The sequence below is a fragment of the Anabas testudineus genome, chromosome 15 (assembly GCF_900324465.2).
Source record: "Anabas testudineus chromosome 15, fAnaTes1.2, whole genome shotgun sequence".
NCBI classification, from domain to species: domain Eukaryota; kingdom Metazoa; phylum Chordata; class Actinopteri; order Anabantiformes; family Anabantidae; genus Anabas; species Anabas testudineus.
This window is the reverse complement of record NC_046624.1, coordinates 12,765,577-12,779,298: the sequence shown is the minus strand read 5'-3', so window position 1 is coordinate 12,779,298 and position 13,722 is coordinate 12,765,577. Positions and strand designations below refer to the sequence as shown.

General features: G+C 38.9%; 2 protein-coding genes across 2 annotated transcripts; both read right to left on the bottom strand.

Moving 5' to 3' along the window:
* Nucleotides 1-201: 201 nt before the first annotated feature.
* LOC113158406 (collagen alpha-1(XVII) chain-like) lies at nucleotides 202-3,093 on the bottom strand. The gene is made up of 7 exons (XM_026354304.1): nucleotides 2,980-3,093; nucleotides 2,550-2,739; nucleotides 2,259-2,465; nucleotides 1,561-1,725; nucleotides 1,360-1,440; nucleotides 1,187-1,270; nucleotides 202-1,093 (listed from the first exon to the last, which is right to left on the bottom strand). Exons 1-7 carry the CDS (start codon nucleotides 3,091-3,093, stop codon nucleotides 1,038-1,040), a joined length of 897 nt encoding a protein of 298 aa, XP_026210089.1. The 3' UTR covers nucleotides 202-1,037.
* Nucleotides 3,094-3,615: 522 nt separating this feature from the next.
* Nucleotides 3,616-12,541, bottom strand: LOC113158403 (collagen alpha-1(XVII) chain-like). The gene is made up of 30 exons (XM_026354302.1): nucleotides 12,535-12,541; nucleotides 11,894-12,151; nucleotides 10,818-10,874; nucleotides 10,693-10,728; nucleotides 10,515-10,565; nucleotides 10,238-10,372; nucleotides 9,937-9,981; nucleotides 9,720-9,854; nucleotides 9,352-9,402; nucleotides 8,565-8,591; nucleotides 8,397-8,459; nucleotides 8,203-8,307; nucleotides 8,038-8,100; nucleotides 7,664-7,699; nucleotides 7,483-7,536; nucleotides 7,125-7,187; nucleotides 6,144-6,179; nucleotides 5,959-6,030; nucleotides 5,807-5,833; nucleotides 5,322-5,357; nucleotides 5,021-5,098; nucleotides 4,824-4,859; nucleotides 4,688-4,732; nucleotides 4,488-4,523; nucleotides 4,371-4,397; nucleotides 4,226-4,285; nucleotides 4,046-4,090; nucleotides 3,876-3,914; nucleotides 3,682-3,744; nucleotides 3,616-3,644 (listed from the first exon to the last, which is right to left on the bottom strand). Exons 1-30 carry the CDS (start codon nucleotides 12,539-12,541, stop codon nucleotides 3,616-3,618), a joined length of 1,815 nt encoding a protein of 604 aa, XP_026210087.1.
* Nucleotides 12,542-13,722: the final 1,181 nt, after the last annotated feature.

Here is a 13,722-nt window from a genome sequence, read left to right as displayed (position 1 = left end):
CAGATATTTTTTTTAGTTACAGCATTTTAATGTGTTGATAAATTGATTCTATCACAATGGATATTTTTAGTATATGCATTCTGATGTCACATCAAATGTATTTAAATTGTCTTTTTAAATCAACTTTTTTGTTGTAAATAAAATATTGATCTTTTATTCTATATTTTAACTGTCTAAAAACATATTTCAGATCAATTTAGTCATGCAAATATCAAGACTCACAAGTCCAAAAATAGATTTATTTTTGCGTCTTTCAAATATACTGATCAAATGTCAATAAGTTCAATTGTGTAAAACATAATCTGGGAACACTTTAAAATGTATTCTTTAGCAACTAAAGGTATAAAGAAAATATATTGATTTCAGTCTCATATAAAAAAAATAACAATGTCAGCGACATATACCCTCATCTCCCACCCATCCCCAATGACCCACAGTTTGACAGGAACTGTGTCAGGTTCAGATATTGGTGCTTTATATACTTAAAATGTTAATCATATGATTATGACATATGATTGTTTGGTGATAGGATATCTACCCAGGTCGTAAAGGCTGGAAGTTGGCCTACATGGGTAATATAACAGTAATGTATTTTGTACATAATGTTGAAGATTTTACTTGATCCAACATATAAAACTAAAAGTATACACATTAGTAACACAAGCACTGTAAGAAATGCAAAAGTGCATTTAAAATATCAGCAAATGCTAGTTAACGCTTAAACATTAATGCTCTCCTAAACAAAGCCACCCCTGAAAAAGCTTTAAATGCAAACTTCCAACAAAGTAAACATTGCACACCCACATATCAAAAAATAATCTGTATCAGAATAAAACCGACCAGTAGCTAAAACTATACTTCTATTAAGGCTGTTTTAAAGAGACTGTTCCATTTATTTTTGTAAATTGTCCTCTGAAGTTTCTACAGATGGCAACAATAAGGAGCATTTCCACTAATTTCATTGCTACAGTTGAACACTAAATAAAAGATAAGTAATTGAAATTAAATCTGACATGATCCAGTAGTATTATAGCCATTTAGCCATTGTTGGCTCGACGACGCTGCTTTTGACGATGGCCACCCGCTTTATTCTCTGCAGTTAATAGAAAAATATGGTGTAGCAATGACTTACATGTTTGTTATACTGGATATTTTTGGGGGTTTGATCTGTTTTTAAATATTTTACCTGCATCTCTCTTCTGAACTCTGTGTGGAATTTGGACAGTGTAGGTTCCTGGTAGTCCTGCTAAACCTGGCTGTCCAGGATCACCTGTAAACACACAAAACCCTTAGATTACTTATCTCAGTTCAGGCTTGGAGAGCAGTGTGCAGTGTTTCATCGGCTCTGTTTGAATGTACCCTTGTCTCCTTTAGGTCCTGGGTACCCTCTGTCTCCCTTTGGTCCAGTTTTTCCTGGAGGGCCAGGGATGGTGCCATAAGCTGTGCGAGAGCAACAGCACAGATTTAATCATGATGAAGCAACATTTTCCAGCAACACTTACATAAGTCTGGATAGTTTTCCATTGTTGAATGTGGAAAGTCATAAGCCTGTATTCTCACTTCTGAAGAACTCCATGAGGTCAGCTGTGACATTGCCATAGGCTCCAATAACGCGACTGTAACCAGGTGGTCCGGGTGGGCCAGGTGGTCCAGGGGGGCCTTGATTCACTCTTACATTTGCCCTCCAAGGATCCTCAACCAGATACTCCTGCAGCAGGCCTTGGTCTATAGGTTAGAAAACAGTAGTGCGGTAACATGTGTGATCATAGATGAAGACAATCACATCAATCTGTGCATGAATCAAACAAAGTCATTGATCCAGGGATATGAGAATGTTGATGGAGCATTCAGAGCATTAATAATGTCAAAAAATGTTGATAGGATGAAATGAAATGTTCATACTTATTTATATTTAAATTTTTACATGACGTTTTAATATGAATTACAGCCTGGCCCAACATTTTTAATTTGTTTACATTTTTGGCACTATTAAATTCATGCTAAATTAGCCATTAGCAGTTCCCTGTTTAAAGTGTACCCATAGATGTTTATACACTACAGTTATTTGTGTAATGTGAGTTTTTGCCATCCTCAGTTGCATCAATATGTCACACATGGTTGTGTAGAGAACTGAAATATGATTTTGACTCCAGTCACAGTACAAATAAGAGTAGAAAATGAAAATAAGTATATTCCTATTTTCATGTTTCACTGAACTGAAATACATTTGACAGCTCTACTGTAAAGTAAAAACTCACTTTTGATGTAGTCTGTAACTTTCAGGGCGATGTTGGAGTAGTCCAGTGTCTCAGTGAGCTTGGTGACGTCGACCTCTCTGCGATCAGAACTGAGGTGAGAGATACCCTCAGAGTAGCTTTGTCTGTGGATGTAACCAGGCTCTCCACGTTCTCCTTTTTGACCCCTTGGTCCTGGAGGTCCAGTGATGGTACGACGAACACTGTCACCTAAAAAATAAAGTGTATGGAGGTGAAAGGAGTTACGATTGACCAAAGAGACTGATCGTGTTTATATCTGTGTGGGTAGCTTACTGGTCAGATACTCCTGAACCTCAGCACGGATGCTCTCACGAGGGAGGTTTCCACTGTTGGAAACTGATCCAGTGCAGCGGCCTGAAGGCCCCTGTGGTCCCTGTGGACCTGGAGGACCAGGAGGTCCAGGAAGTCCTCTGAGCTCATATCCTGAGACAGAATCAATCCACATCACCGTGTTTGTTAGTGGCTTTGGAAAAAGATGACTTTGCACAATGTAATAAAAGATTCACAAAGGTAATAGATTGTAGAAAGTCATACAAATTTGTTTCAGCGGGACTTGTCCCACATATTTAAAGATTCTACATTGCTAGATATAAATTTTGAATGCCAAGACGGATCACACTATAATAGTGTTAAATTTGAGTTCAGATTAACAGGCAGCCTGCATCAGTTTAGACATTATGTTCATCCTCGGTGTCAAACGTACCCTGCAGGTATCGCTGAATGTCCTCCCAGCTGTAGCCACAACTTCTTGATTCGCATGGAGTGGCGGTGGAGACTCCTGGTGGCCCCTGTGGGCCAGGAGGACCTGGAGGACCATGATGTACAGCAGACCTAATCCATGAAAGGAAGTCTGGGTCTGTTTGAGGAATAAGGAAACAGTGAAGATGTCTTGTTGTTTACAGTTTGTCTTTATTCTACAGGTAATTAAGCTAAAATCAATCAAAGTGAATGATAAAATCTCACTTCTTATCAGTGCAGAATGGTCAATCGTAGCAGTAGTGGAGCCTGAACCTCCTGTACAAGAAGGCCCAGGAGGACCAGGTGGCCCAGGTAGACCTCTAGCAATCCCTCTTTCTGAAATTAAGAATAAGTAATTTGATTGAAATCCAATCCAGACGCGATTTCCACTGTTAAAGATGGACTCATTTGACTTATTTTTTATTAGAAGTGTGAACTTGGTTATATATGCTTACGTTGCAGGTATGCAAAGACATGGGCAGAAATCTCCTCTATAGAGCCAGAGAAGCTTCCAGGACTTCCTGGAGGACCCGGTAGACCTGGTGGTCCAGGGATACTAGGTCTAGTTCTACCTGCATGGAGCAGATAAAATATGAAAATGTTAAAAATCTGTTCTGCCACCCTGTCGGCCTATGACCTTGTGATCGGGCTCCAGAAACACTCTTACATTCATTAAGGCACATCTCTGATTGGCCTGGAGGGCCAGGAGGACCTGGGGGACCAGGAGGGCCTGAAATGATTTAAAATGTGATAGTAAAGGCACTGAAGAAGAAAACCTGTGGACAACAACCTCAACCGTTTGGGCTTTTACACGATAAAAACACACTTGACTTTGTGAATTAAGGTAAAGGATTTTCATACCTCTTGAAGAGCCAGGAATACCAGGAGCTCCAGTGTCCCCTTAGAAATGATGAACAACAAAAACATTACAGTTGAATGATGCACACAGGCAGATAATGTACAGTATTAATGTTAAAATACACAACAATATATTGCCAACATCACACATTTCAGTGTGAAGTTCAGTTTACCTTTGACTCCTGGTGGTCCTGGATGTCCAGGAGGCCCCGGTAGATCTGAAAGCCCAGGGAGTAAGTAGCACAGTTATATATCAAGTGCATTGAGCTTTCCTTCCACACGTGCATAGTCCTTAGCTTATCACAATTGTCTTTCAGATTATTGTGATTCATTATTATTTACTAAAGTCTGACCTCTCTTAGAGCTTCCTGATCTTCCTGGAGAGCCAGGCAAACCTGGCTGTCCTGGTTCACCTGAGACACAAACGAAAAGTCACAGTTATTGATGCTCATCATGCAAATGATCAGGACACAACAGACACACCTGAAAGAAAATTACCTTGGTATCCTCTGGGCCCAGGAGAACCTACAATTAATAATAATGGAAATTACATGATAAAGTAAAATGTCAATGAAACAAAAGCTTTCATACTTCAATGAGGCAACAATTGATCACCTGTGGATCCTTTGAGTCCGGGAGGCCCAGGCGGTCCTGGTGGTCCAGTATAAAATGTAAGTAATGCAAAATGTAATTTAAAAAAAGAAAAATGTTGTTAAAGTCAGTGATACCATTGTCTTCTGTAAAGTGTTACTTCTACTTTATGTACATTATGTACCCTAAAATAAGACTACACAAGTTCAAATATTGTATCGTACCAGAGCTGAATGTAGAGCCTGAATCCCCTTTTTCTCCTTTAGGACCTGGGAAGACAAAGAAAATGCAGCATCCATGAGACTCTGGGGGCCACATAACAGTAGCTTCCTTTGGGACTGACAAAGTGTTGTGACCTACCAGGCTGACCAGGCAGACCAGCAGGACCAATGGGACCTGAGGAGTTAAATTAAAAAATACAGGGTGAACATTTTGAAGGTTAAAAGAGGGAAACGTATTCTTACTGCTATGAAACAATCATTCAGGCCTAAGATGCAGGATATGCAGAATGCAAAGATTATTGTCTGACTAGTTTCTGGGTTTATGATGTGTCAGACCTGATAATCCTGGAGGTCCTGGAGGACCAGAAACACCAGCAGACCCAGGTGGTCCGGGGATGCCAACAGAACTGGAGCCTTTTTGGAAAAAAAAGAAAAAAGATATTCCTAAACTATTACTATTATTATTTAAACAATGATTATAGTTAGAATAAAATGCAAGTTTTAGTAGGCATGATGGCATTCACCAGTTTCACCTAAAGACAGGCAGAGGCATGCAGAGATTCATAATAAATAAGACAATATCCACAGTATTTCAGAAAGAAGCTCTTGAATGGCCTCATGAAAGAGTTCATGGTACCTTTGGCCCCTGGTGTCCCTGGATTCCCAGGTACCCCTAAAAACAGACACACACACACAAAGTATGTTAGAAGTGCTCTCCCTCTAGATTTGTAGAATGATGATGATTTGCAGTCTTTGAATGATGCATTCAAAGTTCACATTCAAAATGATGAATTGCCAAGTCTCAGGGACCTAAACCCTGCTCAAACTCCCACAACAACCTCAGCCCAAAACTCAGCCTGCCATTGTTTTTACTCGTTAGAATCACTTTGAAAACAGCAAAACAGTAGCAGTACAGAGAAGAAAGTACAGTGCTCAATTGTTGGACATCTGGGTGAACACGGAAGTCTTCTTCCTCTAACGTAGTGATCAAGCTAGTGTATTTGTGCACGTGTGACGTTCTGACCGTTTGTGGTGTGGGATTGATCCCTCTCCCCACTCAACTTCAGTTAAAGTTCACAAATATCACAGACACATCAAAGGATCGTTTAAAAGTGTTCGTACCTGGTGGTCCTTGATGCCCAGGAGCTCCTACAGAGTGGAAGATATCAGAAATTATCATATTAATCATTAATGATAATATTAATATATTGTAGCTTAAATTTTTATCAGATATAGTTTCATGTTTTTCAAGGATGAAATCGCTTTACTTTTACCTGGGAGTCCAGCAACTCCAGGAGACCCTACAGGACCTCTGTGTCCAGGGCTTCCAGCAGGTCCTTGGTCACCTGATGACCACGGATTAAATTATTATTTATGGTGATTTGAGGATGAGTTGTGTTATGTGCAAAGTTACATCTTTGTGCTTATTGTTATGTCTGAAATGCTGAAATTAATTTACCTCTTGATCCTTTTGCACCATCGTGTCCTGACAGCCCTGATGACAACAAAGAAAAAAAAAAAATCTAATGAATATAAAATCCAAACATTTGGTGTGATAGTTTTGCAGTGTGCTTTTCTTTGATGGGCAATGGTTATAAAAAACTTTTCACTAATGCCCTCTAGTGGAGAATGTTAATTAATGCTTTCACTTTTCTCCCTGGAATTAAAACTTTATTTTAAACTATTTAGAAATAGGACAAAGATAAAGGAAGCTGGGAGTTTACTCTAAATTGTTGAAATAACAGATGTTTAATGTGTTGAAGTAAGCCTGTGTGTGTGTGTGTGTGTTTTTTTTTAAAGACAGTATAGTTTTCCATAATTCGTAAGTGCTTCCTCCACTTTGTGAGTGGGAGATGATCATACCCATCCCCTTAATTCATCATAATCAAGTCCAACTGAAATTAAAGAGTTTAAAATGTAGAACAACCAACAAGACTCCAGGAAATTACTATTTCCAGTGAAGAAACAGTCTGACTCACTACCTCCATAAAACATTTTCCATGCCATTTTGTATATAAAACAAGATTTAAAAAAAAAAAAAAAAAAAAATTAATCAAGATAGCTTAAGGCATTTTCCTGGAAATGGAAATGGTTAAACATCTGGGCCTCTAAAACATCTAAATGAAACCATCAGGTGAGTTTTCAGTCTTGCAATTGCTAAAAATCCATGAACAAAAAAAGAAGGCTCAAAAACATTCTAACTAGTGATATACTTTTTTTTTTTTTTTAATAAAATAAAACTAGGAAAAGTATCTATCAGACAGGTTATAATAAAAAAAAACTGTAGTACAGTAGAAGTATGAAGTTGCAGAAAACTGAGCCACTCCAATAAAGCACATGAACTGAATAACGGAGTAATAACACGTATTTTGGGAAATATGAAAACAAAAATATTATTATTAGACATTGGATATCTGTAGCTGGAGAGCTGATGACTCACCCATGGACCCTTTGGACCCTCTTTCTCCAGCTGGTCCAGGCAGACCTGGTAAACCAGGGTCACCTGAGGAATATATAATGTTTAAACATAGTATAATTCAGAAAGTTGAACAGGTAGACCTGTGACCTCTCTCACCAATGTTGCATAAAGTGAGATTATAACATGTATTTGCCGTTTTGTATGGAGTGAATGGAGCCCTAGAATAAAATAGACCCTAAATTAAGACTTTATCTCTGAAATTCTGCAAGTCCTCTGTCACCTGCAGAGTGAGGAAAGTCACATAACAACATTATAAACTAATTAAATGAACGATCCATTGCTCTGTATTTAACAAGTCAACAACGTTCATGAAAACTACCTTTAGGCCCAGGTGGCCCGGCCTCGCCACGGAAACCTGCAGGACATGGTTGACCTGTATCAAGACAGTTCATGTAAACGCATTAACTCAAGGCACTAACATAGTTGGTGTTGGTAAATGTAATAATCAGCTCTGGTATTAGTGTCATGTTAAATATTTATAACAACAGTGACAAGGTTACCTGGAAGCCCAGAAGGTCCAGGAGGTCCAGGTGGGCCTAGAGCCAAGACGGATAATTAATAAAAGGAAAACCACAGTAACCAAGTCATTATCAGAATATCAGATTGTATTTTATTACCCGTTAGATCCATTAACAACATATGAAAATTAGAATTAAAAAAAAAAAAACAGAACAACTTTTCTACTTAAATGTTTTGTTACATGTTAAAATCTACAGTACAGATATTTATTTTTTTCACTGAATACTGTTGTAAATGACTCTATACTGCCACCTGTTGCTGGTTGTAGATAACAGCACAATTTAATTGAATATATTTATTTATTCATTTATTTTAACATAAAGAAGTGATGGGTATTTATATTCAGTGAACTTACCATTTGCTCCAATCGGGCCAGTAGGTCCCATAAGTCCTGGGATACCAGGACTCCCAGGGGCACCTGCAAAAACCAAACACATGAGCTCCTGTAGTGACTCGAAGTACATTGAAGTCAAACTACATTAAACTACACTAATGTTACTCATTTGATGATGAGCCATACCTCTTTCACCTTTCTCTCCAATTCCGGGAAGTCCTGGTTCACCTCTAGGGCCAGGTGGACCGTCACGACCACTGGTGCCCGGTAGCCCCTCCAGTCCCTGATCACCTGATCAGACATCATATAAAATCATTCATACTACAGAAACTAGACGGTTCCTCTACTTTTTACTTTGAAGTCTGAAGCACTCCCGGTACCTTGGTTTCCTTTTTGTCCTTTAGGACCCTCAGGGCCCATCTGTCCCATCTCACCAGGAGGGCCTGGGTCAGAGGTCACAGTGAGTAAAAAGACGTCATGATCTCACAATAAAAAAAGAAGATACAGCTTGTAACGGCTCAATGAAAATGTCTACCTTCATTTCTCACCTGGAATTCCAGGGGAACCAGTGATTCCTGTGACAGGACATGACAAAGATAAGAGTAAGATTTGACAAATATACTGTATAAAAACACGACAAAACCTGAAAAACTGCTAAAAGTACCTCTAGATTCAGGGTCCACTAAACGGAGAACAAAATTAATATGTTTAAGATAAGATTTAAATCAGTAAATAAACATATTAGAGTTCAGTATTCAGTCAGTACACAGTATACTGCATGTGCACCTCCTCTGAATGCCTACAACTGCATTTTATTTGTCCTACTTTTCTAGATGAGAGAAATAATATCTAAGTACAGTATTTCCCCACTTTAGCATCTTCACAGTGACATCACAATGACAGCTTTTGCCTGTTTTAGCCTTCCAACAGAAGAGTAATCACACAAAATCTGCGTAGCTTCCCTGGTGTGGTTGGTGTAATTGATGGGATGTTCAGCAGCATCAGAAAATCAATGAGCAAATGGTTTTCCACTACTAAAAGAGGCTGGTTGTTATATTAAACAAAGATTTACATTAAGCTGGATTAATACTTCTTACAATGGAAATGAGTCTGTTGTTGTTACTGTCCATTGTATGCATCAACAGAAACACTGTTTTATTTCTAGATTGTGAGAAGCTTAAATTAAGAGAGTCAGAAGAAAAATATGACACTTTTATTTAAGTAACCAGAACTCCAGAAATGGATTAGTTTATTGTATCTGGTTGACATTGACTTGATTTGTTTAGGGTGTGCAGGGGAAAGTTTTTCTTTAGCTATTGATAAGATTAATATCACCTGTTAGTGGGCTGGGATGGGGAACCGCCTTCAGCTCTCTCACATCGTAAGCTAAGAAAAGAGCATCAGCATTTGTTTATCAGATTAAATTTACATCAACATCAACACCTTTTCATCAGCAGGGAAATAAACAGGAGTCTCTGATGTGCTGCTCCCCCGACAATGAATGCCAGATCACCTTTATGGCAGTGAAACAGCACCCAGAGATCAAATCTCCAGGGAGAGCAGCAGGTCTTAGCAGCACTATGACATAATGTTTACTCGCTTGTAAAACTCAAACACGCGTTTTATGGGTGTCACTCTCAGGCACTCTGTCCTACAACAGAAAACTCAGAAAATTATATCTCGAGAGGTATCTTTAATATTACCCAGTTTAAAGAGGCCAAACATGAGTCCGAGCAGGAGCAGAGAGAGAAGTCCCAGCAGCCACTTCCACCACGACCAACATGAACCAGAGCAGCAGTGGCATCCTTTACATCCAATACCACTGTCTCTGATAATCTCTGAGGATAAAGTAAAGAAATTAAATTCCTTTTAAACTTTGAAATACTCATCATGTGAATATTAGTATATATAGAAACATACCTGCATAGGTGACTTTGTCTTTCGTTGCAACTCCATATGATTCATCTGACAAGAGAATGAATAAACATCATTTATCAGTAATTTTAAGGATCAAAGTCATTTTTTTTGTCCATGAAAATGTTTGTAATGACCGATCGAAGCAAGAGTTGCCTGTTATGTCTGTATTTAAAAGGACCTGAGTTTTGTTAAACGTTTGAGAAATGCTCATTATTTGAGAGGCACAACCTGAGGCCATCACAATCTGTGTCACAGCAAGGCAAAGTGTCCGCGCATGAGTGTGACTGTGTGTAAGGGTTGATACCAGACTGAGTGGCCGTAGAGCTCAGCGTCTGGGGTTTCACTCTGCCCTTTTTAGGGACAGGCAGGGTGGGGCGAGTGGGGCTGATACTGCTTGAGCGTCCCCTCAGCAACTTCTTCACATCATCTAGCTGTGTCCCTGAAAAAACACAGACACACAAACAATCATCACTCACAGCACTCGATACAAAACATTAAAAGGCCCTACATGACTGACTGACTTAAAAATGTGGATTAAATAAAAGCATTAACAGACAGTGAATGGATTCAGGGGTTCTTACATCTGCATGGAGTTGGAGAGGAACTTTGTAATCTGGCTCTGATCTCGCTTGCTGGAAAAAAAAAATCACAGCACACAATGAAGAAAGGAATCTCGGTTTAATAAAACACTAGGTGTGACACTTAAGAATGGCACAGTGCAAAAATTATGACAGGAACGAAAACCTTTTAAAGGAATACCTCTTTTTTTGCTCCTCCCTATTCTGGTGGAGGAGCCTAGAAAAAAGAAAAACATAAATACACATGGACACTTAGATAAAGCTGAAACAACATTGCACAACAACTAAGTTTATAGTTTAACCCACAATAGTTTCCATAGTCTTTGCGTGTAAACTCTGGAGAGGAATTAGCACTGGAGCTTCCTGTAATAAATCACAATAGGTCAGCACAAATATCAACAGTGAGGAGCAGACAGAGATTAATGTCAGGGTGGAGACATCATAAAGTAAAGAGTGTTGAAACTGTTGAAACCAGCTCACAAAAAAATCAAAGGAGCTAAGGAGAAAATCTGGGTATCCTGTCACTCCTCTTTCTACAGTATAATGGCAGAGGAGTTGGAAGTTGTGTCAATATACAATACTTGGGAGTATGATTGGACGGTAAACTGGACTGGGTCAACATCGCTGTAAAAAAAAAAAAAAGCCAATGAGCCAGTTTTATTTTCTGAGGCAGCTCAGGTCCTTCAATGTCTGAGTTTGGGCATCTGCCGCTGTAGCTTTTATTTTACCCCAACTCCAACGAAGTGAAGTGTTCCACAAGGAGATCCTTTCGCTTATTGACCATTAAACTGTACAACTCCGTAAGTTGAAGACAATCATTGTATATGTCATATTTATACTATCACTTTCCATTGCACTATTCAAATTCATTTTAATTATTTGTATCACCAAATCACAAGAGAAGTCATCTCAAGGCACTTTACAGTTTAAGGTTTAAGACCTTTTCAAAATATAACTATTTACAGAATTATACAGAAAACACAATAATCAACAATCAAACAGTGGAGAAGAAAACTCCCTTTAGAGGGAGAAACCAGACTCAGGGTGGGCGGCTACCTGCCTCGACCGGTTGGGGTGAGTGAAAAGAGGAGAGAGAACAGACCAACAAAACAACAAGCAGCTAAAACACTGGACAGGTTGGTGAGATCACTACTATTTCCTTTGTTCTTATGGAGTTTTTTTGTATTGATGTTATTTTTTATTTGCGTTAGTGTGGTTCTTTTTCTGTTTTGACTCTTTTCTTTGAACAAAGAGCAGGAGTGACAAGGCAAAACTGTTTCCTCTTTAGGATTAATAAAGATCCTTGAATCTTTCCTTCGTGTTTTCAAAGCTTCTGTTTCATACAACCTGATGCCAACATTGTTTTATTTACAGGATCTCACCGTCATCATCTCCTGAGCGGCTGGATATGACCTTCCACTCTTGTAAAACAGGTGCTAGGTTTCTTGTTGAGCCAGCAGTCTGTGCTCTCCTAGCACCACCTGACGAGCTGGACGTAACCTTCGACACTGAGGTCACAAGATAACTGCCTCCTCCTCCGCCTCCTCCACCTTCGTACCTTTCTCCATCTATGTGTCTCCAGCCTCCATCACCTCCTAGTGAGGAGGTGCTGTAGCTGCTGGTGTTCACACCTACACAGGCTGGATGAAGGATGTAAAAAGTGAACAGAAAGTAGTGGTGGTGTGTAATTAAGGTTAAATTGAAGGTACTTTACATTGTGGTTATTAATACATGAGCAACAATCACTGTTTTATTTTAAAGAGGTCCACAACAAATGATTATTTTCAATACAGATTTTCTTGATCAGTATTAACTGTATTGATCATAAAAGTAAGAAAATAGTAAGAAATGTATTTATTTATTTTAAGGACTTTAAGGTTTAAAATGTATTTGTTTTGTATATAAAATCTTAATCTGAAATGTAACTACTACCTATAGCTGTCAGATTAATGCAGCAGGATACAAAGTACAGATTATAAAGAAATAGTAAAGGTGCATCACTTGCAGAAATGTATTAAATTACATTCCATTTTTTGCTTTCGGAAAATTGTTCTCACATGAAGAGAAATAAGTTCCTCTGCTGTTCTGGTTTAAGACATTCTTCTCCAAGCCCAGCTCTCCAGCACCACTAGACATATTCCTGCGATTTGATCTGCTGGCTTCCTGTAGCAACAAGCAACAAAACACGGAGAAACTTTAACTGATCAGGCACCTCCTTTAGAAACCCTCAGCTATAATTACTGTTTTATGTTTTGAGTTTACTGACAGTGGTTAAAGCGAGCACGACTTGGAGAAAGAGGGACTCGCTTAGTGGTAGAGAAGTCAGTCTGGTTGTATCTGTGTGTCATTATGAAACCTACAAATGTAAACCTCCAGTTAGCATGTGTTGACTTGAGTGTTGAGTGACACGGTAATGCATTAGTAAAGAAAGAAATTACGTGTCAGTTTAAATCCAGATTTTAACTTTCAAACACAATTATACATAGTAAGTCATGTAGAATACAGTAAATATATGCAGTGAAAATACAGAATGGAATGACATCTACTATATGTACTGTACAATGTCCAGTGTCTGCACAGACCCACAGAGTAGCACAGTGTGCAAAAGTCCATAAATGATGGATGATGTGTAAAAAATGCAGCACAAATTTGTCAGTGTTTCATGACTTTGGAGAGACTTGAAAGTAGAGCCCAGTCTGCTTGCTGTTAGCACTTGATTGATCTACTTTGAGTCAGTCTGGCTGAGTAAAGCTTAAAGTGTTTCTCTCCAAGTTCCTGGATACCTTTGCTGTCCAGGATGATGGTTCAGAAAGAACCATTGTTCTTCCAGCTGCTGTAAAGTAGTAGTGTAATATGGATAAAAAAGAGCAGCACATACAGTACTTCCAAGAATTTAAATAAGTGTAGCTTATGATCCTGACTGGTTCAGATAACCTTTTAATCACTGACATACATCCAGTGCTCTGAGGACAAAAACCAGTAACTGTCTGCACCATGGCAGGATGGGCCATCCAGGGACCTGCAAACAGTACGCCATCACAGAAAGGAGAAGTTCACTGGCTGCATATTTCACCCCTTCCTCCAACTGAGGCCTTGCACAGAAATGTGAAACATCTCTGGCAATTGGACATCCTGCGTTTCAGGTCAGCGAAAATAAGTTACCCTGCGGATAAAGAGGCCATGGAGGTGTTCGCTAAAAATGATTAAATGT

Coding starts and splice junctions, on each gene's coding strand:
- LOC113158406 (XM_026354304.1), bottom strand. CDS start 3,093: ATGGTCCTCCAGGTCCTCCTGGCCCACAGGGGCCACCAGGAGTCTCCA. Junction 2,740..2,979: donor CATTCAGCGATACCTGCAGG/GTACGTTTGACA, acceptor CTTTTTCCAAAG/CCACTAACAAACACGGTGAT. Junction 2,466..2,549: donor GGTTCAGGAGTATCTGACCA/GTAAGCTACCCA, acceptor TTTATTTTTTAG/GTGACAGTGTTCGTCGTACC.
- LOC113158403 (XM_026354302.1), bottom strand. Junction 4,733..4,823: donor TGGTCTGCCTGGTCAGCCTG/GTAGGTCACAAC, acceptor TTGTCTTCCCAG/GTCCTAAAGGAGAAAAAGGG. Junction 3,915..4,045: donor AGGACCACCAGGAGTCAAAG/GTAAACTGAACT, acceptor ATCATTTCTAAG/GGGACACTGGAGCTCCTGGT.